General features: G+C 44.7%; 2 protein-coding genes across 9 annotated transcripts in view; both read left to right on the top strand.

Annotated features, from left to right (window-relative positions):
- Window positions 1-7386, top strand: part of LOC102932824 (acyl-CoA (8-3)-desaturase) — a 30919-nt gene extending 23533 nt beyond the window's left edge. Inside the window, exon 12 of the mRNA XM_037899457.2 lies at window positions 1783-7386. Within this exon, the coding sequence (XP_037755385.1) occupies window positions 1783-1834 (52 nt within the window). The 3' untranslated portion in view covers window positions 1835-7386. The remainder of the gene's footprint in view (window positions 1-1782) is intronic.
- Window positions 7387-10084: 2698 nt separating this feature from the next.
- Window positions 10085-23634, top strand: part of LOC102932601 (acyl-CoA (8-3)-desaturase-like) — a 48064-nt gene continuing 34514 nt past the window's right edge. For 2 of the 8 annotated variants that reach the window (XR_006291977.1, XM_043550228.1), the window contains exons 1-2: window positions 10238-11097; window positions 20791-20901. Coding sequence is in view for 2 of the 8 variants with exons in the window: in XM_043550228.1 (XP_043406163.1) it covers window positions 11056-11097; window positions 20791-20901 (153 nt within the window). In the remaining 6 variants the exon portion in view is untranslated. Of the gene's footprint in view, window positions 10196-10217; window positions 11140-11560; window positions 11763-20790; window positions 20902-23634 lie in introns of those variants that run through there. The other 6 variants (XR_006291976.1, XR_006291973.1, XR_006291974.1 and 3 more) reach the window with 6 other exon arrangements.

Below are 23634 nucleotides of genomic sequence, written 5' to 3'. Positions count from 1 at the left end.
AGCATTCTATATAAAAGCTGTGTGTGTGTGTACTGCATGTGAATAATTATGCGGGGGAGCTGGTAGTGATCCCTCTCCAGCGTGTTCCATTATAAAGCCATGGTTTTCAAACTTATTTTATCGTGCCCCGCTTCTTTGTGTCTGTAGACGTTTACGCTCTGCCTTCCCTCCCCCATGGCTCCCACCACACAAGTACATATACTGCTGACCAGCTCTGAAGCCAGAGCAGAGAGTGGCAGCTGCTGGCTGGGTGCCCAGCTCTGAAGGCAGCAGCACAGAAGTAAGGGTGGCCTGGTATGGCCAGCCAGCCAGCAGCTGTCTCTCTCCTAAAGCTTCTCGCCCCCCACCCCAGTGGCCCATTTACACTTACTGAGGCCCCACATGGGCCAGAAGCTCCCCCAACTCCCTCCTACAGGAAGGAAGGCAGAGGCTGGGCTCTCTCCAAGCACTATCCTTCACCCAGCACAGGGTAACAGTGGCCAGTCCCTCCTGTGTGGGAACACATGGGTCAAGAGCTACTCCCACTTTGCGGAAGAAGGGAAGAGAGACAGGGTTGTCCCCCTATTCCCTCTTCTGGGAAAACTACGTTCTCCTGCTGCCAGTTAATGTTGTTAGTTCGGTAACTTGAGTAATAATATCCTGTGATGCCCTGTGAAGGTTTAGGGCTCAAACCCTCTTGATCATTCATGATGGGTTTTGGAGGAGGGATGTAGGTTATTAGAGTTGCACATAATGGAATTTGGTTTTTACCTTTCTTTTTAAGAAAAACCTAGGAAATTACACACACACACACACACACACACAACCTCATGAAAAGATTACTTAGTTTGCAAAGTCAAGAACTTGAAAGTTAGGAAATACCAAATTTGCAGTTGAATGTACAACCATAGTTCTGTAATCTTTTCCATATGCATTATGATGATGTCTTTAATTGCATGATCACATACAGTCCCTCCTGCCCCAGACCCTTGCCTCATTCAATGCCTAAAATGGACAAACAAAGGGGCAGAATTAAGGGGTCCTGCCACATAATTTTGGTTTCATGATTAGTACACAAGGACTTGGTCTTAGGCAAACCATTTAGATGTACAATAATGTGCTACTATTGAGTAAGTTTGTACTCGATTTATCACTGGTCTTTTAAATTTACTTTGGTTAGGTTTGTATATGGGCTCTCTATTAGCATTCACCTAATCCCTCGGAGGAAGAGTGTGATTTCTCTGGATCTTGATATCAGCCCCTGTCACTGTTGGGCTGCACTTTGGTCGGTGTGGGTATTCAAAACAGCTCAGTAGAGTTCTGTCTCCCAGTGGAAAAAGCTGAGGTTCAGGCTTCTTTTGCCTGTATTGATTTCAACTTTATTTTACATGTTTGGGTTTGTCTCTAAGCAATAGTGAAAATTTATTTCTTCTTCCTGCCCCATCTCTCTCTCGCTGGAGAGTGTCAGAGCTCTGATGCTTTGTTTCCTCTGGGCACTTTGGTATATGTGCTTCCCTCATAGGTACTTCTCAGTCAGCAGTGGCAAAATGGCCTAGAAAGCTCTGTAGAAACCTCAGAAAGAGCTTCATATTGTGAGGCAGCATTCTCAGGTAGTCCAGTGGCTGAATGCTGTCACGCATGCTCTGAGCCCATCACCTCTTGTCCTTCCAGAGTTCAACAGGGGAGATGGGGCTTCACACTAGATTATTGCGTTCTGTCTCACCCCTGTATTTTTTTCTCTCTTGATTTTATGTTCAGTCTCCTTTGCTGACTAATTGGGCTCCAACTCTCTCCCCTCTGCAGCTCTCTGAAGGATTCGGGGGAACTCTGGCTTGATGCCTATCTGCATGGATAAGCAGCAGCAACTCCCATGGGATTGATTGCCATGAAGATGTAGTACACAGCAGAGGAGGGCAAGCAGATTCAGGGAGATGAGTGGGCCTAGCTGCTACAGTGGGAGGGCTGGTGGACTTAGTTCCAGTATGAGTGTGGGGTTTTATAGTACACTTTTTCTCCTATTCTACCTCTATAAGGTGTGGTATGGGTATATGGGGACCACTAGGGGTTAACCTTACTATGGGAAAGGTGGCTTTAACAATGGGAACTGCAGCCCTTCTCTGCTGACATTTCCCTTGCAGTGAATGTGGCAGTGAATCCTATCCAGCTTCTTCCTAGTGTGACAGAGTCAAAGTGAAAATGGGGACAGTGTAAAACTTTCTGGGGAGAGGGAGAATGTGGAGAAATAAGGAGAAACACCAGTGCTGAGAAAAAGAAGGAAGAGCCTTTAAAGACTACAGTATACATTTAAAATCTATAAACTAAGTATGTAACCACAAAGTGGATGCGAGACCGAATAGTGTGGACATGAGATTAGAGGGGCCAAAACTCAGGGTGGGGTTGGATGCAAGACCATAGAGGTGAAAACACCAAGCAGGATTAGCCATGAAACCAGAGGCAGTATACAAGAGCATAGACATGTTCAGTGGACCACATATATATGTATGTGTGTGTAAAACAGGTAGAGAACTTCGATCTCAGGTTAGTTGTCCATTTGCAATTTCCAGTGAAAAGAGTATGAGCAGTTTCTCCCCTGCCTGAGGCAAATTCAGTTGAATAAAAGGGTTAATTGAGCAAATACTGATATTACATGTGTGATAAGGATATACATTAGTCCAGGGGAATCCCCAGTCCATTGGTTTAGCTGTTAAAATACCTCTAGAGGTTTAGCTTAGGAGAAAGAGTCTTGCAAGACTCAGAGGAAGATCTATGGTAGAGTGATTTCATTTTTGTTGTATCATAAGGTGTAAAAGATGTCACAGACACGTCAATACTGTGGCTTTTAGTGCTTACATATATATGGTGCTACCTGAAGCTTTAAGGGACTCCCAAAGTTGCAGCTGAGTGGTGCTGTCTCCCTGGCTTCTCTTAGAAAGTAAAAAAAGGGTTGCTAATTTGAACATGAGTGTTTGGCCAATTAATAGAGCTGAATCATTTCTGTCTGTAATGGACTGTATAACAGATCCAAGTTCCCCCAGACTTAACAGCTGTCAGTAGAAATGGAACTTGCATCATTCTACTCCACAATCACAAGCCCCTAGCATTTAGAGAATCTTTATTAAATGTAGCAGTATTAAGGCTTATGATACATACCTGACTTTCCATCAAGTTGAGCCAATGATGCACATATGCTGCCTACAGTGTATTACGCCTGGTTGTTTCTTGTGTTACGTGCTTCTGAAGGGGTCCTCATAAATACAGTTTTTCGAATGCTGTCCCTGTTGGTGCTCCACTTCAGGTGTCGGTGCGCCCCAGCGCCACTGATTGGAGATTTTTAGTAGCAGTGCCTGGTCAGGGCGCATGTGCGCAGTAGCCATCTTGTGTCCTGACCCACTCAGTTCCTTCTCAACTGTCCTTGGCTGCAGAGAGAGCTCCAACAGCAGTGTCAGAAATTTACCTAGAAAATATTTAGAAATAGTTATTGCTAAGTTTAGTTCCCAGCAGTTAGTTCATAGTTAATCTTAGGTTTCCAGTTAACCACTTAGACTTTCCTGTGTGGTTTTTTTTTTTTTGTTTTGGTTTGGTTTTTTTTACACTCTGAGAGCTCTCCTCTCCGTTTCTATCTCCTTGTACTATGACAAAATTGGACAATGAAAATGCCAGGCTCCCCTGGTTTTAAACACTGTACTTCGTGTAAGGATGCTATGCCTGTCTCCGAGGACTGCAGTACAAGCATCCCTTGATGTCATGGTCGTGGCCGCTCACACGACGGCTACAGCTATAGTCATGAGACTGGCATCCTGGTTACAATCCTCCGGAATCCCCAAGTACCTCCAGATTAAAGACCTTCCCTTTGACAGAGAAAAATTATTTTCCGCAAAGACTGTCGAAGTCCTACACTCAATGAAGGACGCTCGAACAACGCTCCGAACCATGGGCATAGATATACCCCCAATAGACCTAGGAGATACCAACCTTATAACCGAAAGAGGGACACATTGGTTCACAGACAACAGAGACCTTTCGAGAATTCACGCCAAAGACATCGTCCCCAGAGATGCTGACCACCTCAGTCCCAGTCAACTGCGTTACACACACCACCGGCCAAGATGCAATTTTGAAGATTTGGTCAAGGGTCTGATTGACCTCCCACAACAGTCAGCACATATTACACAACCTATCCAGATGTTTGGCCTCTGACTATGGCCATTTTATCGAGCGTGGGCACAGATCACTGGGTACTAGAGATAGTACGATCTGATTACACCATCTCTTTCGTCTCCATCCCACCTACCCATCCCTCTTCAGGGACCCTTCTCACGAGCATCTTTTTCAGCAAGAGGTAATCCATCTTGTACAGCTAGGTGCTGTGGAACACATTCCAGGACACACAGGGGGAAGGGGTTCGACTCCCATTACTTCTTGACCCAAAAGAAAAATGGAGGATGGAGACCCGTTCTTGATCTCAGGAAACTCAACAAAGGTATCTGTACCCACAGATTCAAAATGGTCACCCTGTACACTATCATCCCTGCGCTGGACAAGGGGGACTGGTTCTCAGCTCTGGACCTACAAAATGCATATTTTCACATTACCATCCATCTACTCTAACTCCAGTACAACAATTGACTTCATAGGAGCGCACCTGGACTCAGGGGAGGCCAAAGCGTCATTGCCAGTGCTTCGATTCACAGCAATGACCTCCCTCATATCAGTGGTCTCAGACAGCCCATGGGAGTCTACATGCACCTGCCTACAACTCTTGGGATGTATGGTGGCCACCACTTTCATTGTAACACACACCAGACTACACATGCGCTGCCTCCAAGGACAGCTGAGCTTGGTATACATCCCACGGAAGCACATTCTAAACAAAAGACTCACACTGACCCCAGAGGTCACTACGATGGTGGACAAACCCAATAAACTGTTGCTCAGGCATCCTGTTTCAATAAGATCCACCACCCATACAAATCACAACAGCTGCTTCACTGATCTGATGAGGAGCTCACCTGAACCAACATACAATCCAAGGCAAATGGTCCCCCACAGAAACACACTTACACATCAATCTGCTCGAATCACACATGGTCTGCAACACCTGCCTACATTTTCTCCCTATTATACGTGGAAAAACGACAAGCGTCCTGATGGACAACATTGCCTGTATGTTATATATAAACTGACAGGGTGGAGCACGATCCCACTCCTTACGCACCAAGGCCTTAAAACTATGGAACTAGTTCATAAAAAAAACCACCACTATTACCACAGCATACTTCCCAGGTCAACTGAACATAATGGTGGACACATTAAACAGACTGTTTCCCCAAGAACACAAATGGGAAATGAACAACAAAATATTACAACACATTTCATGTGTGGGATCCCTGCACATAGATCTGTTCCCAACATTAGTAAACACAAAGTGCCCAAAGTTTTCTCACAAGCAGGACTGGGAGCATGAGCCCTAGGAGATGCCTTTCTCATCAGATGAAATGCTCCCCTCCTATATGCATACCCACTGATACCTCTGATCTCCAGGGTAATACACAAAATATGAACCAAGAGGGCCAAAATAATCCTCCTAGTATCGATATGGCCTAGACAGACTTGGTTCCCTTACCTGTCACGCATAGCGATCTGCACACCATTCACTCTCCCTCGTCTACAGAATCTTCTCTCTCAGAATGACACTCAAGTCCTCCATCCGGACCCGGAGAGACTTCACCTGAAGGCATGGCTCCAATGCGATGAACTAACCTGCTCAGAACAAGTAAAACAAGTGTTAATAAACAGCAGGAAACATAGCACACATACTACTTACCTCCAAAAATGGAAAAGATTCTTCTTATGGTGCCAGACCAAACAAATATCTGCAAGACAGGCACCACTTCCACTAATACTGGAATACTTATTATCCCTAAAGAACTCAAGACTTGCTATGAGATTGCTTAAAGTTCATCTTGCTGCCATCACGGCCTTCCATCAAAAGGTAGACGGGACCTCAATATTTTCTCATTTCTAAACTATTTGTAACAGACATACAGAACATGTACCCAGACATCCAAGAACTCACACCAGCATGGGACTTAAACCTTGTGCTCCAAAGGCTAACCAGAGCCCCATTCAAACCTTTAGCCACATACCCATTCCTTCATTTATCTATGAAAGTGGCATTTCTGGTTGCTATTACATCAGCGTGGACAGTCAGCAAGATAGAGGTTCTCATGTCTCACTCCCCATACACCATATTCTTCAAGGATAAAGTAGTACTTAGAACACACCCTAAATTTTGCCAAAATTTCCGTATTCATTCCACCTCAACCAACCAATCCATGTATGTGCGTTTCATCCAGACCCACACACTAACACGTATGAGGTGACCCTGCACATGTTGGATGTGCACTGTGCCTTAGCTTTTCACCTGGACAGAACGAAACCCTTCTGAAAATCACCCTGACCCTTTGTGTCAACAACAGAATGGTCTAAGGGCTCTATCATATCCATGCAAAGATTACCTAAATGGATATCCAGCTGTATCCACATGTGCTATTCACTATACAACACTGAAGCCCCGCCAGGCATCAGAACCCAGTCAACAAGAGCTTTATCTACCTCCATAGCATTCCTACACAACATTTCCATTCTAGACATATGCAGGGCGGCCACCTGGGCCTCCAAACACACATTCACAAACCACTATGCGTTAATCTTGGTTCAAGCTCAGACACAACACAAGGCCTCATGGTACTAGCCTCAGCAATGAACCGCAATCCAAAGTCCCTTCCATCCTTGTGAGGGCACTGCTCTACATTCACCTGAAGTGGAGCACCCATAGGGACAGCACTTGAAGAAGAAGAAGAGACAGTTACTTACCCTGTGCAGTAACTGAGGTTCTTCGAGATGTGTGTCCTTGTGGGTGCTCCATTACCCACCCTCCTCCCCTCTACTTTGGAGTTTGCTTTAAGGACTCTACAGTAGAGGAGGAACTGAGGGGGTCAGGACGCACGAGCGCTAGATGACGTGCCAGTGGCACCACGAGACGGCTGTTGTGCATTCACGCCCCAACCAGGCACGGCTACCAAAAATCTCCAATCTGGGTCCTGGGACACATCAACGCCTGAAGTGAAGCACCCACAGGGACACACATCTCAAAGAACTTCAGTTACTGCACAGAGTGAATAACCTTCTCTTCAGGCAGAAAATGAGAATTCTTACCCCCTCTCCCACACACAGTTTTAATATTGTATTGCAATATACAAGGAAATATACCCTACCACCACCAAAGACATATGATGGATCTAAATTGACGTGTTTGTGGAGGACAAGCATACAATATATTGCATAAAATTGTAATTCTTAGTGTATGTAACTTGTAGTAGCAATAAATAACCATTCTTTGCTGTGTGTTAGTTTGATACTGTTTTGAATCTATAATGATTGCAGGGTAATTATATACTGAAAACAACTGAACTAGTTAAGGATGCCATGAAGTGGGGAAAGTGGGCTTGTAGCTTTTTATTTCAGAATTTACAATGGAAAAAAAATAGCAAAATATTATAAGCTATCACCTATCCCTACTTTAAAGAGCTACCCTAGTCTGTTAAGCTACAACATAAAACAAGCGTTAATATTTCTGGCCTACTACAATCAGGCTTTTATATTGCACCCCTATTAACTCTAGCAGAAACTGAAACCTAGCAGAAGAGCAGATCTACTAAATTTCATGCACCTCGTATGAACCTTGCACTGATACATGCAAGCCACCAGAGCCGGTGCTAGTCCATTGGGAACCCTAAGCCGGAATAATGGGGGATGGGTGGTCCTAACCCACCCTCTGAGAATTCTAACTGCAGTATCTCCACAATGTGGGGCCCTCTTGAGCTGTGTGGGGGCCTTAAGAAATTGCTTAGTTAGTCTTCTTATGCCTAGCACTGCCACTCCAACCCAGCCTCTTAATTTGCGTAGACCTATCTGATTGTCCCACATTCAGGTTGAATAGCCTGTATATACAGCTCAGAGCCACCAGAGGCCACTGTGGTGCCTGCAGTCCTACAGCATCTGTCTCACTGCTCCCTCTGCTGGATCTGTGCAGGGGTAGAGCAGTGGGGAGAACCAAGCAAGCCGCAGCAAGTGAAGGGAGGTCCAGGGGACCCAGCCACTCCAGACCCCCTCTAGCTTCCTCAATATCCCCCCTCCAGTCACCCAGTGTTCCCCTACACACACACGCATCTCCCTCAAATTCTCCCCCCACAAATCTAAGTACACCCTCAGTTTTTCCCAACCTCACAAACCCAACTTCTCGTAGCTCACCCCCAGCTTCCCCCTGCCACTTCCACCTACCCAGCCTTCTAGTTTCTGTCCAGACAATCCCACAAAATTAGCTTCCCCAGACATTTTTGAGCACCCACACAGCTGCCAAGTTTTGTGCAGCCCTCTTTGGCCTGCATAATTGTACAATCAGCCTTTTAACAATCTTCCCTTTCCCAGAGACAGAAAATAATTACACTTAAAGCGACAGTGTCTTTAAAACATTCCTTTGCCCCATATACACTGTGACGGGTTCGATCACAGAAACCCCCTTGGGGCTGCCAACTGATGTGCCAAGACTACTACTGCCCCTGCTTTCCCTGCCAGGTTGGGACTCCAGAGCCCTATCTTGTTGTGCCAGACATGCTTGACGGCCACAAACACAGACCCAGGTCTGAACCCAGTCCCACAACCTGCAAGCCTAACTGAAAGCAGCAGATGCCCAACTCCCAGTGGGGTCCAAATCCCAAATAAATCTGTTTTACCCTGTATAAAGCTTATACAGGGTAAACTCATAAATTATTCACCCTCTATAACACTGATAGAGAGATATGCACAGCTGTTTCCCTCCCCCCCCCCCGGTATTAATACATACTGTAGGTTAAATAATAAGTAAAAAGTGATTTTATTAAATACAGAAAGTAGGATTTAAGTGGTTCCAAGTAATAGCAGGCAGAACAAAGTAAATTACAAAATAAAATAAAATAAAACACACAAGTCTATGCCTAATACAGTAAGAAAACTGAAAACAGATAAAACCTCACCCTCAGAGGTGTTCCAGTAAGCGTCCTTTTACAGACTAGTCTCCTTCTAGTCTGGGTCCAGCAATCACTCACACCCCCTGTGTTTACTGTCCTTTGTTCCAGTTTCTTTCAGGTATCCTTTGGGGTGGAGAGGCTGTCTCTTGAGCCAGCTGAAGACAAAATGGAGGGGTCTCCCACAGGCTTAAATAGACTTTCTCTTGTGGGTGGAGACCCCCTCCTCTCTCCTATGCAAAGTCCAGCTCCAAGATGGAGCTTGGGAGTCACCTGGGCAAGTCACATGTCCATGCACGACTCAGGTTTTTACAGGCAGCAGCCATTGCCCACATGCTATCTTGAATGTCTGCAGGAAGACTTCTTATGTGGATTGGAGCCTTCCAAGATCCATTGTTTATTAAGTGTTTCTTGATTGGGCACTTAATTTGCACATTCCTTTCTCAAGAAGCTGACCAAATGCTTTACTAAGGCTACTTAAAATTCAAGCAAGTACACAGCCAATATTCATAACTTTGGGTACAAAAATGATACATGCATACAAATAAGATGAATAGATTCAGTAGATCATAACCTTTACAGAGATATGTTACATGGCATATGTAGCATAAAAATATTCCAGTTGTGTCATATATACACTCATAAGCATATTTCCATAAAGCTTATGGGGTGAACCGTCACATACTTGCCAGGCTTGTCTGTTTCAGATTTACTTCCATATACATGAAGTATCTGCTGGCCAACAATATGAAAAAACATTCTGGTTTATTCATTCAAATTCTTTCTCTCTCTCTCTCTCCCCCCCCCCGCCCCCGCCCCGCCCCACCTCCTTCCAGGCAGTGACTTGCATTTCCTTTCATGGCATTACTAGTCCCAGCTGGGTGGTTCTTGGATCACACTAGTTGCAGACATTTAAACTCCAAATAAATAATACCAAACTAGCTAGCCATGCCTCCCACACTGAAATTTTAACAGCTTCCAGTGACTTTAAAGTACATAACAAGGGTTGTTTTGCACAGTTCTGCATCAGTGATCCTTTATTAAAACACCCCTCCATGGACAACTAGAAGCTTTTACTCTTGTTTTTAATTCAGACCAAGCCACCATTCAAGACTTGACAGCTCACCTAAATGGCTAAATTGCAGATTAAGGTATGCATGGTACTTTAAAATTAATTCTTTCACTTCTGATATAACCTCAAACTCGAGGCAGTGAAATAAATGCCAGACAAAACAGAAACTGTTACCCAGCCACCAATAATGAAAACCTGCATGGCTGGTGCAGTACAGGTGGGTGGAGTTGTTGGCAAAAGCTCAACTTCACTGGGCAGTGAGAGGTTACAGTGGTGTAACCAGCCTTATGGTGAATAAGTTTAGCAATGAAATAAATCTGTTCTTTAGCCATAAAATCATTGTGCAACAAGAACTACAAAAAATACCCTCCAAAGCCTCAGGGCTGAAAGCACGATTTGGGTGAAACAGAGAATTTATACAGATGTGGAAGTGTAGTCGGAATTTGTCCCTCAGGGAAATAAGGGCTCCACAGTTCTGCCCCGTTCAGTGATCCCTAGAACGGAAATTGCTGACAACAAGGTCTAAATACTAAGCCTTGGATCTGCTTTGGGACAGCATTTTCAGTGAAAGCGCCGACTCAGCCTGCACGAGCAGTGAGATTCCGCCAATAACTGCTGAAATCCCTGAGAGCTATATTAAGTGGTGGGACCTCAAGACATTGCAGAGGTTGCAGTAGAGAGGCTGGTGGCAGCAGAAAAAGTGACGGCACAAGCAGCCACTGGCAGCGGAGTGAATGATTGCACGGCAACAGGCAGCGACGCAGAGTAAACGGCGTGGCAGCAGCATCTGAGGCATTGCTTGATGCCTTGCTCCCCTTCCCCACTCCTTCTGCTCCTCAATGGGAAGTGAACACACATGAATGCACTTCTGAATTCTGGGTCTTGGCTGACCAAGGACAGCAAGTGTGAGTGGGGTGCAGTGGAGGAGCAGGGAGTGGCATGTTAAAGGAACATTTGTTTGTCAGACTTTCACACCACAAGGTGAGAAACTGAGGCAAAGGACACTGCCCAACGTACTCTGGGGTAGGTGTTTTACACATGGTCATATGCTTTTGAATCATGGTTGTGGTGTTTTCCCAAGTCAGGTTATTTTCCCTTTTTTATTAAAAGTTTTCTTTGCTATACAGGGCCGCAGTGCTTGTGAGAGGGGAAGCATTGCTTCTTAGAGGTGCCCAGAGGTGGTGGTCAGTTTTCCCAGGTTATGGGGTGGGGGCTTGAGCCGGTTCTGTATTGTATTGCTAAGTAGATACTGAACCCAGCCCTGCTGCTGCCAACGCCACCTGGCAGATAGGGCTACATAGAGAAAGGATAGACAATTAGGGACAGGGATTAAACATGAGGGATTTTTTTAACCTATTTGCTCCATTTTTAGTTTGAAACCTTTTCTATTTGATCCTTTCCCGTGCTTATTTTGAGCCCACCCCTTTTATTTTCCATTTTGACCAAATGTAACTTCCTGCCATGTCTCCGGCTTTAATCTTCCCATCCCCTCTTTAGTTTCTTCTCTTCCTGGCCCACGAGACATTGAATCACCAGCTGCATAATGCAAAGACAGAGATTAACTCGATAGTGAATCCCATGTAAATGTCAGTAATAAGGCAATTGCTGGGACAGCAAGTTTGAGAAAATGGCCCCTCCTCCTGCTGGTAAGTCATTGCTCCTACCTCCTGCAGCCACTCTCCTGGAGAAGGAAGGGAAGGTTGGAGTCCTAGATTCAACTACCTAAGAATACTTAGGGAGACCAGTTTGAGAATTCTTGAGCTGTACAGCCATATGGAGGGATTCAATCAACAGGAGAGTAAAAATTTAGGGGTGGCAGGCAACAAGCCTCCCTCAGCCCCCAGTGCTCATGCCTACACCTAACTTTCCCTTACTCCTAACTCTGTGCCTTCTTTAACTCTGCCCCTTATGGTTAGAACAGCCTTCCAGTCAATCTCTATCCAGCCCCATCCCTTTGTGATTGTTTCTGAATAGTCCATGCTATTTCTTGCATTAGTATTAGATCAGAACCAGCCTGGATAAATCAGAAATAGCACAAAATAGAAAAGAAAATATTCACCAGTGCTTGTTCTCTGAGGTGATTACAGATATAGAAGCCAGGGGAGGGAGGATGGATCTTCCCTCTACCACAACCCAAGAAATCAGGTCAAATTAGGGGCTACTACTCACCACACTTTATGTTTTAGGTTATGGAAACCCCTTTTAGATTTATTTTGTGCAAGTTAGACGTCGGCTGGACTATCGAAAGCTAGGTGAGCCCATTTTGTAAGACACTTTGTAAGGCTCAGGCAAGCTGGGACAGTCCTATTGTTCTTGTATTATTGAAAAGGATAAACAGGAGCACCCCCTTTGCTGTCCGTATGCTATACATTATTTTGCATATCTCTATTATGTTTTCTCTTACTGAACTCGTCTCTCACCTAAATGGATCCAACCTTTTCATGTCCCCTCATATGGAAATCTCTCCACTCTTCCAAATATTCTCATCCCCTGTTTCTGAACTCCTATTTTTGTTATATCGTTTTTGAGATAGGGTGCCAGAATGGAACACAGTATTCCAAGAAGGGTGAACCATTGATTTATACAACAACATTATATAAACAGCAAGATTAAAGCCAAATAAAAAGACTATTCATCTCAATGGAAACGTAATCTTTGCAAGTGGCAGAGAGAGGCTTCCACACTAGATCTATAACAAAAACATTGGTTTATATAATTGCGAGTTTCCTAAGAGATTGAAAGCATTTAATATCCAAAGTTCTGATCCGGGGCACCAGAATAGGGGGGCCAGAAGACCATGCCCCCCTTTTTACTGGCCACAAGGGTGAGCAATGGGGAGGAAGGGGCAGAGAAGAGCGAATTGGGGGTGGGATCTTGAGGGGTAGAGGTGACAAAGGAGTGGGGCTACAGGGGAAGAAGCGGTGTGGGGGTGGAGGCTCAGAGGGGGATGGGCAACACGAGGGCGGGTGCTTGGGGAGAAGGAGCGGGGCAGGAGCGGGACCTTGGGAGGTAGGGTGGCCAACCCTCCTGGATTGCCTTGGAGTCTCCAGGAATTAAAGATTAATCCTTAATTAAAGATTATGTCATGTGATGAAACCTTCAGGAATACATCCAAGCAAAGTTGGGAACCCTAGGGGGGTGGCACAACGGGGGTAGGACCACAGTTCGGGCACCTGTGGCCCCTCTCCCCCACTTTCAGGGCACTTCTGCCACTCCTGGTTCTGATCAAGATAAGGAAAGACAAGGCCAGGGCTATCCTACTAGTCCCGATGTGGCCAAGACAGACATAGTTCCCTTACCTCATTTAGCTGGCTGTTTGCTCTCTGATCACTTTCCAGACCCTCATCTTCTCTCTCAAGAAGCCAGGCAAACCCTTCCCCCGCAGTCTCTGCGTTCTGGCTACGTGGCTGATCTCTTGAGATCAGAAGGACCATTTGTTTGATGAAATTGGTTTTCAGTAACCACTCATCATAGAGTCCAGTGTCTGGGCCGTGAAGGAAGGGCTGGAATGCCTAAGGACAGTGCATTTTTGACTTCTTGTTAACCAATGTGGTGAGACAGAAGTTTACTTTTGTTACTGGCTTCATATAATCTAATGAGAGAATAACCACCAGTTGGGTGTGTTTGCCCTATTTCTCAGCAGTTTATCCTGAATTTGGCATCCTCAGCTGTGACCCACTGAGGCATGGTGATAGGAGGGCTTTGGCCTTTTAACTTGAGAGGACTAAATCTTTTAGAAAGTCTTTCAAATTCTTTCTCTATTGCGGACAGATCTAAAGGGTCGGCCATCTCCAAGCAGAGATTCTAGGCAGATATAGGGCTGCATTAATTGTTGTTATCAATCTCAGGGTCTCCAACTTCCTTCAGGTGTACAAATGCACTCAACGAGATCTTTCTACTTGAATAAACCTTTCTGAAAAATGTTTCCGTTACTGAAATGTAGAGGTCCTCTATACGTATCTTTTTCTGAACATTATGCAGTAACCCAGATCTCAGCTTCCCGTGCTACGTTTGGCTCTGCTGTGTTATCTTCAGTTTTGGACTCGACTCCAAAGCTCCCTCCTCCTCAGTGGAAACTGCTCGGTAGTCACCCAGAGTGGAGCATCCATAGTGGCACTACTCGAAGAAAAAGAGGTTACTTGCCCTGTGCAGTATCTGCGGTTCTTCGAAAAGTGTGTCCTTATGGGTGCTCCATTACCCTCCCTCTTTCCCCTCTGCTCTGCTCTGCTATAGAACTTCATGGCAGAGAAGGAACTGAGGGTGGATTTACTACAGCGATGGAAGAACTCCTTCTGTTGCTGTGTAAGGCCATGGCTACACTACCACTTATGCCGGCAAAGCTTATGTCACTCAGGGGTGTGAAGAAAAACACCCCTCCTGAGCGATATAAGTTTCACCGGCATAAGCACCAGTGTGCACAGCGCTATGTCAGCAGGAGAGCCTCTCCTGCCGACATAGGTTCTGCCCCTCCTGGAGGCGGTTTTATTATGTCGACAGGCGAGCTCTCTCTCATTAGCAAAGAGCGGCTACACAAGGAATCTTACAGCAGCACAGCTGCATTGGTACAGCTGTGCCGCTGTAAACTCACTCGTGTAGACCTAGCCTAAATGTCTGTGCTACATTGCTAGAGTAGATACACCTGCTGCCTACACTGCAAAGTTTCACTGGCATAGCTATGTCAGCTGAGAATGTGGGGGTGGGGGGGGAAATCACACTGTTTGCAAATGTAGCTATGCTGGCAATACCCCCAGTGCGGGTGCAACTCGGCAAAGCTAATGTCTTCCAGGGAGGTGGTTTAGCTATGCCTGCAGAAAAACTCCTGCTGGTTTATGCTGTGTCTCCACTAGGGGGCTCAGCCAGGATAGCTAATCCAGCAATGCATGTGTAGTGTAGACAAGCCCTGATAATAGTATTTCACTGTGCTCTAATAACACTTTCCTTCTGTAACCCTTCCTTGCTTTAGGACCTGTGGTGTGATCTGGGATATTGATTTCTTGTCTTTGTTATGGAGAGCACTGTTTGCCGTTCTAACAGTGAGTGAGACAATGGGTAGCTGTAGAGATTAGGGAAGGACCAATGGAGTTTAAAAACAAAGGGAGTATAAATAAACCATCTCCCCCTGTGGCTAGAGGTGGGAGCCATTTAAAAATAATAATTAAAAACCTCTTCCTGTTAAAGTGCCAAGTTTGAAAATGGACTGGGGCCGTGGGACCTGCTCCCCCATGGTAACTCACTGATGGTGAGACTAGTGGTCTTGGGGGAGCAGAGCATATGTAAGGGAAGAGGCATGTCATGGGCAGCACCTGGTGTATGCAGCATCCAAAGGGCTCCCGAGAGGGTGCGAACTAATGACTGCCAGAAGTGTGTGTGGGAGGGGAATTGAAGAAGTCAGGTTGTTCTCTTGTGGGGAGGCTGGTCAAAGTCATTTTGAATTCTTATCCTATCCTCCACAGTGCTAGCAACCCCTCCCAGCTTGGTGTCCTCTGCACATTTTGTAAGCAGACTCTCCACCCCATGATCCATGTCACCAAGGAAAATACTGAATCGTACCCAGACCCAGGACGGACCCCTGGGGGACCTCACTACAGGTGTCCCCCCACTTTGACAGCAAACCATTGTTAACTACTCTGGAATACAGTCTTTCAACCTGTAGGGCACCCATCTTTTGATAACCCCCTCTATGCCTCATTTCCCTAGTTTGTTTATGGGAATGTCATATGGGACTGTGTCAAAAACCTTACTAGAATCAAGCTACAACATATATACACCTTCCTCCCATCCGCTAGGCCAGTAACCCTGTCAAAGAAAGGAAATTAGGCTGGTTTGGCATGATTTCTTTTGACAAATCCATGTTAGTTATTATTTATAGCCCTATTGTCCTCTAGGTGCTTACAGATTTATTGCTTAATAATTTGTTCACCTCTGTTTTTACACGTAGTGCGGGACAGCCAAAACTTAAGGTTGTAGAATTTGTTGCTGTTCTGTTTTTCATCCCAGTGGAAGGCTTTATTGACAAAGCAAGAGCAGTCAGGATTTTTCTTAATCTAATTTGTTCTGGAATGGCACTTGACAACTGGGATCATGCTGCCAAGAATGTTCTGGTCCTGGAACCTGAGCCAGAATCCATGTTTATCCAGTTGCATCATCCCTTTTGGAGTTAAGTGGTCTCAGTGGATCATGTAGTTCCCTGATGAAACTACCGGGGGAGAGAGGTAAATGGCAAAGGGAGTTCTAATAGGAGTGGAACAGGAAAAGTTTGGCAGAACCAGTGGGTTTGCAGGCCCTTGGGAGAGGTGGAACTGAGAGGAGTGCAGTAGCCAATTGGCTCTTGGGTGGGCAAGACTGGGTAGGGTCACTTTCAATACGGATAATGCAGAGAAGGCAACTAGCTCACTACCAGCTCAGGAGTGTGACGGAAGCAGGGAGAAGAGTGAAGTTGCTCAGTGCCGAGGCAGATGGAGATAGCTTCAGAGTCAAGTCCTCCTAAAGTGCAAATGACGGATATAGTGGAGGAGGCAGGCCCCTGCAGCTCTTCACCTGGGAGGAGATTGGGCTCCACCCGGGGCTGGGGGCACCCGCAGTGGGAGCCGTGGCTGGTGATCGACAGGAAGGTCTATGACATGAGCCAGTTCTATTGGTGGCACCCGGAGGGCGCACGGCTTATCAGTCTCTATGCAGGGCAGGATGCCCCAGTAAGAGCCAGGATGGGGGTGGCGTATAGCAGAAGGTACCTCTGTGCAGGGCAAGATGACATGGTAAGAACTGAGAAGTAGGGTCATGTTGCTTGTCAGCTACTATGTGGGACAAGATACCATGGTGAGGCCCAGGAGATTTGTCAAGGTGTGACCAACCAATCAAAGGGGCTGGAAAACTGGCTTAAAAAGCCAGCTGGGATTTCTTGTGTCCAATGGATTCAAGGGAAATACTACAGAGATGTTATGGTCAACTGTATGCATTCCCCACCCCTTCCCCAGACCTTAAAAGGCTATTTGCAAGTGAATCAAGTGGAATAGGACAGGGCTGGACTGACTAGATTTCAATGACCCCTAATGGTGTGTCACATGCCAAGGTACAATCCAGACCAGTGTGGGGTTGTGTCATTGCCTGCCCTGCAATCTTGGGTGCCTCACAATGCTTTGCTGTTGTAGCTCCCAACCTGGGCGGCTCACAAATAGCCTGCCATTGTGCAGGTCAGACTGAAGTGTCTGTGTATAGCAGTAGTCCTGGTCCAGCAGCTCTGTCTCCAGCAGCCTGTCAGCAAACACCAACCACACCCTGGGTCCCACCAGCCTTGGTTACTACTTGCAGGGTGACAATAACACACTCCCAGTCCTGGATTTTCCCAAAACTGTGTTCTGCACTGTCCAGCCCTCTCCTGGGTAGTTTGGAGAACAGAGGTCCCTTGCCCATGTAAGTGGGTCAATATTCAAGAGTTTGCTACTTTAACCGGAGTTACCAAACAGTTTGGTTTAAAGACAACACTGGATTGGTTTAGATTAAAAGATAAAACAAGTTCATTAACAGTAGAAGATAGGATTTTAAGTGAGTACAAGTAAAAGGTATTAAAGTCAGCAATGGTTACAAGACAAATAAAGATAAAACACTTTCTAATAGCTAAAATTTTACTTTGAACCAAATCTAGCTTGTTAAGTCCTTACCACATGTTCCCAGCAACATGACTGACCAAATTCTCTGGTCGGGATCCTCCCCTCTCCCACATAGTCAAAGGGCTGGTTCCCTTGTGAAAGAGAGAGAGAGATGGAAAGAAAGATGCCTTGGGGTGTTTTTGCCCATCGCTTTTATAGTCCAGTCACCTTTGAAGTGGATTCTTCTGATGATTATCCCTCAAAGCAAAGTTTATTCAAACAGTGAAGAAGGAACTGGTGGTGAAAGTGGCTCCATGCTCTTTCTTCTCACCTCTTCTCTGTTTGCTGAAATGCAGATTTTCCTGGTCTCCTGCCTTTATGCCCCCCACACACACACTTTGCTGTCACGAGGACTCTGTGTACTACATATATGTAAACTGAGGTACACACATTCCTTTGTTTAGGACAGACCTGTTGAACAACTCTTTCCCAGGCAGGGCTGTGTGATTTTGAACATATGCTAATAACATCATAAGGGGGATTTCATAACTTTACATATAATATTGCTACATACATTTCACTGTGATATTATTGACCAGCACTTTTCAAATGATACCTCACAAAGCATATTTTGTACAAAGATTATTACAAAGTGGGTAGTTTGTGAATACAGGTTTGCTTCTCAGCACACCGTGGAATGCCTCGTTGAGGCTGTTGCAGTCAGCCATAATGTAGAGCAGCCTAAGGGATGTCTAAATTATGTCTGGGACTGGCCTGGCCCTTAACAGTGCAGGTGTGCAGGGAAATACAGGGACTTACAGCTCCCTTGTCCTCCATCCCATCCCAGCCCAAGCTGCCCTGAGAAGACCTAAGAACATAAGAACAGCCACACTGGGTCAGACCAATGGTCCATATAGCCCAGTATCTTGTCTTCCAACAGTGGCCAATACCAGGTGCTTCAAAGGGAATGAACAGAAGAGGGCAATTATTGAGTAATCCATTCCTTGTCATCCACTCCCAGCTTCTGGCAATCAGAGGCTAGGGACACCCAGGGCATGGGATTGTGTCCCTGACCACCTTGACTAATAGCCATTGAGGAACATATCTTCCATGAATTTATCTAATTCTTTTTTTAACCCAGTTATACTTTTGGCCTTCACAACAACCCCTAGCAACTAGCTGCACAGGTTGATTGTGTGTTGTGTCAAGAAGCACTTCCTTTTGTTTCTTTTAAACCTGCCACCTATTAATTTCATTGGGTGACCCCCGGTTCTTGTGTTATGTGAAGGGAAAAATAACACATCCTTATTCACTTTCTCCACACCCGTCGTGGTTTTATAGCCCTCTCTCGTCTCCCCCCTTAGTCGCCTCTTTTCCAAGCTGAACAGTCCCAGCCTTTCAATCTCTCCTCATGTGGAAGCTGTTCCAAACCCATCATCGTTTATGTTGCCCTTCTCTGTACTTTTTCCAACTCTAATATCTCTTTTTTGAGATGGGATGACCAGAACTGCACCCAGTATTCCAGGTGTGGGTGTACCATGGATTTATAGAGAGGCAATATGATATTTTGTCTTATTATCTATCCCTTTCCTAATGGTTCCTAACATTCTGTTAGCCTTTTTGGCTGCCACTGCACATAATATGAGTGTCTTCAGATGTGGCACAGCTTGAAGATGTGGGTCACAGTTTTTAGGGATTAAGAATAGAGGTGGGTGGGAAACTATTTTTCTGCCTTCTGAAATGCACCTGAGACCTTTCAAAAGTAAAAATATGTGTGTGTGTTTGTATGTGAGAGAGAACAGCCTGGTGGTTAAGGCCTGCACTTGGGCTGTGGGAAACCCCAGTTCAAGATCTTCTTCTGCACTTGGGTCTCACAAATCAGTGCCTTAACCACCTGGCTATTCTGGGGTGAATCTCTCTCAGACATTCCATCCTGAACCCAAAAAACTTTTCCCATCAAAACTGATACATTCCCGTGAAACATTTCAGCTTCAATTAATTGAAATTTTCCAAGAACAGCAACAATCAGAAAATTCCCAACCAGCTGTAGTAAGAATCATATTTTCTGTCACGGCTAAGGTTACACAAATCCTAATTTTGGATGTTTATGAAGTAGCAGAAAGAAACAATTTAAAAGGGATGGGCAACTTACATTCCTTACCTTCCTAATCTGAATATTCAAATTCAGGTAATTTTTTTAAACCACAAAGAGACAAAGCTGTTATTTGATGCATATTTGAATTAAAAGGTTTTTTATAGCCCAAGATGTGCAGTAGGATGTTTTTGAACCTATCTAATATTGCACAAACTACTGAGTAGAATGACTTTTCCTTCCCACTCTTTGTAGCTCTTATTGCTAGAATGCCAGTAATTTCTGAACAACCTTATTAGACTCAGACATATCTTTTTGCTGATGCTGTCATGTTTTGTTTATGTTATGTTTTGTGGATGCTGTTTCAATAGATTGAATCTCTACTTGTACTCATTTAGAAAATAAAAAGATCTCTTCTTCTATCCACTCTTACCATCTCTTTATAGTCTCTTCTAAAATGACCACTGAGAGATCATCGCTTTTATAAATTTCAGTCCCCTCTGCCAGATGAGTCACTCACCGGGGGGAACTGGTTCCTCTGGTCTGCAGCCAGATCATTGTTCTGTGGTGCTTCCGTTTGATTGGAAGAGCATCAGGTTAATGATTTTGGATTGCTATTTTTAGCCCTTTGCTAGGTGCAGGAATTTCTCCAAAACCTCCAGTGTGTTTTGGCTCAAAATAGAGGCTATGGGGCAAAACTGAAGAGACAGTCCAGTTTACAATCCAAATGACAATCACAAAACAAAACGCAGTTTGTAGTTTGATATAGACATGTGCAGACATATACCAATCAACCACAGTTTATTTTAATGTAATTAAGCTTAAAATAGAGAGCATGCAGTGTTGTATTAAACTTTATCCCAGCAATATCTTGAATAGACAGAGAAGGAGGAGGGGGCCTTCCCGAACAGTATTGCTTCTTACTGTTTCGTGTTGTTTGTGTTTCCCCATGCTTGGTGTGTTGTTTTCTCACCCTATTCCTTTGTGCATTTACAGGATGCCTTTGTAGCTTTCCATATTAATAAAACCCTGGTGAGAAAGTCCATGAACATGCTGCTGACTGGGGAGCTGGCACCTGGTCAACCCAGCTTTGAGCCCTGCAAAAATGTGAGTGTATTTAAGGGATGGATGTAGGATGGGATCTGGGAGTCAAGTTTGTTCCCAAAAAAATGCAAAACCAGATTTTTCATTCATTCAGTGGCAGCCAGAGCTCCTAGTACACATTATACATCATACTGCATCATAGAGCCACAATGCCAATGGACAGGAATGCTGATCAGCCATGCTTTTACCTTGGTGCAATATTGACCCTCACTGAGCTCCCCTACTTCCTCCCCCGCCCCCCCCCCATCGCAGTGATTCCCCACATAGTGGTAGCAGGTAGGAAGAACCCATCAGCCATTGGATATCCCCAGTATCACAGATTCCCTCTAGGTATGGCACAGCCTAGCAAGTACAGACTGTCCCAATGACTCCCTCTGCGGGAGCATAGATTTCCCCCACTTCCACAGTGATCTCTGTGCAGAAAGGTATTAAACTGGACTTTTCTTGTTGCCCATCAAAAGCAAGAAGTCAAAAGGTAACTCATATTACAACACAATGCAATTCTGTTTATGTACTACATTGCAAAATCAATCAATGCATGTTATGGAATATATCACATTCTCCTTCACGTAGCAGCATTCACTGTCAGGTACAGAAATAACAGGCTTCACTAGGAAAGATTCTTATTGCCCAATTAATTTGTTAAAACATAAAAGTTACATTAACAGTATTTATTTCAGAAATTTTTCAGTGTAAAGGTTAAATTATGGCATTTATCTGTTCTCTTGCAATTTGCATGCATTTCATGTAACAGCTCTCAAGTGTTTATTTATAAGTGTTTATTAAAGAATTCTTTTCTGGAATTTTCAAATTAAGTTTGCTTCCAGAGAGGCTCTGTTCTCAGAGGTGTGAGGGTAGATACTTAAAATACGAGTGTGTATGTGAGGGTAGATACTTAAAAGACGCCACCTTGGCCAGCACACCACGGACTGAACTGGCAGCAGTCTGACATCCTCTGTGGATTCGGTGCAGAGGGGGCCCTATAATACATATTGGCCAGTGGGTTGCATATATAAGGTTGAATATTCACTGCCACAAAACTTAATTAATACAAAGTTAAGGCAAACTTAAACTTCTGAAAACCAGGAAATACAGAATTAAGGTAACGTCTCTACACTACACACAACCTTAACTCTGCTTCCCTGGAACTAGCAATAGGCACGGGGCCAAACAAAATCTGACCTATCCCTAACACAGAAAATGGCAGATTTTCTTATGTTGTGTCCAACATAATTCTATACCATCATTCGTCTTCAGATCCTCTCACTGCCCCTCACTGTGTTAGGTGTAGCTGTATTGACCATGGGATTAGTTGCAGCTCCCCATTCCAATTTCAGCATTGTACGTCTGGGCCGTACATCAGTCATGCCTATTCTCTGCTCCCCAAACGTCTCCTGTGGCATACACTGAGCATGCTTGTTCCCAGCTCCCATCGTGGAGCTGGTCCGTTGTGCCTAGTGCCACTCAAGAGAAGTTCAGTGAGCCTCTCCGATAACAGAACCAATTTGTCGTGGCAAACTTGCCTCTCTGGCGTCATTTTCAGTGTGGTAACTAGTCATTCCCATGTCAGCCCACCTGCATACCACCATTCTGGGTTTTATATCCCAGACACAGTACAACCCACAAGACTGTCTGCGAATAGGAGCCAGGCAGATGGGTAGATATCATGGGGGGTTCACTTGTGAGGTGCAGAGCTTCCTCATATTTGCACACCTCTCTCACACTTCCAGAAGGGGCTCCACTGTGGCCAGATGTTGGGCAGCAGAACACACAAACATACACACCTTTTAGACTTCCTGGAGAAAGAATTTGAATGCACACTCTTGGGATGCAAGGGTCAGGACCCACTCCCTTAAGCCACCAGTGATCATGTTATTCAGGATGTGTCCCTAAACAGGTTGTTTCTGAGAAAACACTAATTTGTAGAGGTGTGAACTGTGGTAAACAGAAATGTTAAAACTTTTGTGCTGCAATTTATTTCAAAATCAAGACTGGAAGATATGCTTTAGTCAAACACAAGTGATTGAGCTGAAAGTATTGGTTCTTATATAGGTCAGACTAGATGATTTAATCATCCCTTCTGGCCTTAAACGTCTATGAATCTACCGAATATTGCTGATTCAGGCCATAGAGTTGTACCCAGTAATTCCTGCACTGACTTCTGGATGAACTCGAGTATATCTTTTAGAAAGGCATCCAATTTTGATTTAAAATAGCAGTTCCCAAACTATGGGAACCCACATGGGGTTGAGGCATCAGCAGATGGGGTCATGATCCCAATCAAATATTCAAACCAATGACGAACGCGTCTGGACCCACTCTGTTTATACATCCAAGGATGGTGATAGCCCTTTTAGCCACAGCATTCCTCTGGGACCTCAATTGATCACATACAATGGATAAAAAGGGCCATTTTAATAAAGCAAAAGCTTCTATTAATTTTTTTAAAATGTCTGGGGTTTTTTTAATTGAAACTGAACATTTGAAACTCTTGAAATTTTGGGGGGTTGTTTTTTCCCCTTCCTTATCCCTTTCCCCACTGAGTACAATCATATGTCAGTGTTTTTCTTTTCTTCTTCTTCTTCCTTTTGCTGCATTTCATAACTTTTCAAAACTTCCTCAACTTTTGGAAAAGTTACAGAATGAAAATGAAAGTCTCTAACTCTGCCACTCCATCAAACTCCCTTATCAAGTGTAGAGATGAACCAGTTCAGCTACAATAGCTGAAGACACACC

Source organism: Chelonia mydas, chromosome 6, assembly GCF_015237465.2.
Source record: "Chelonia mydas isolate rCheMyd1 chromosome 6, rCheMyd1.pri.v2, whole genome shotgun sequence".
Lineage (NCBI taxonomy): Eukaryota > Metazoa > Chordata > Testudines > Cheloniidae > Chelonia > Chelonia mydas.
The sequence above is the reverse complement of the archived record's forward strand: the minus strand, read 5'-3'. Positions and strand labels throughout refer to the sequence as shown.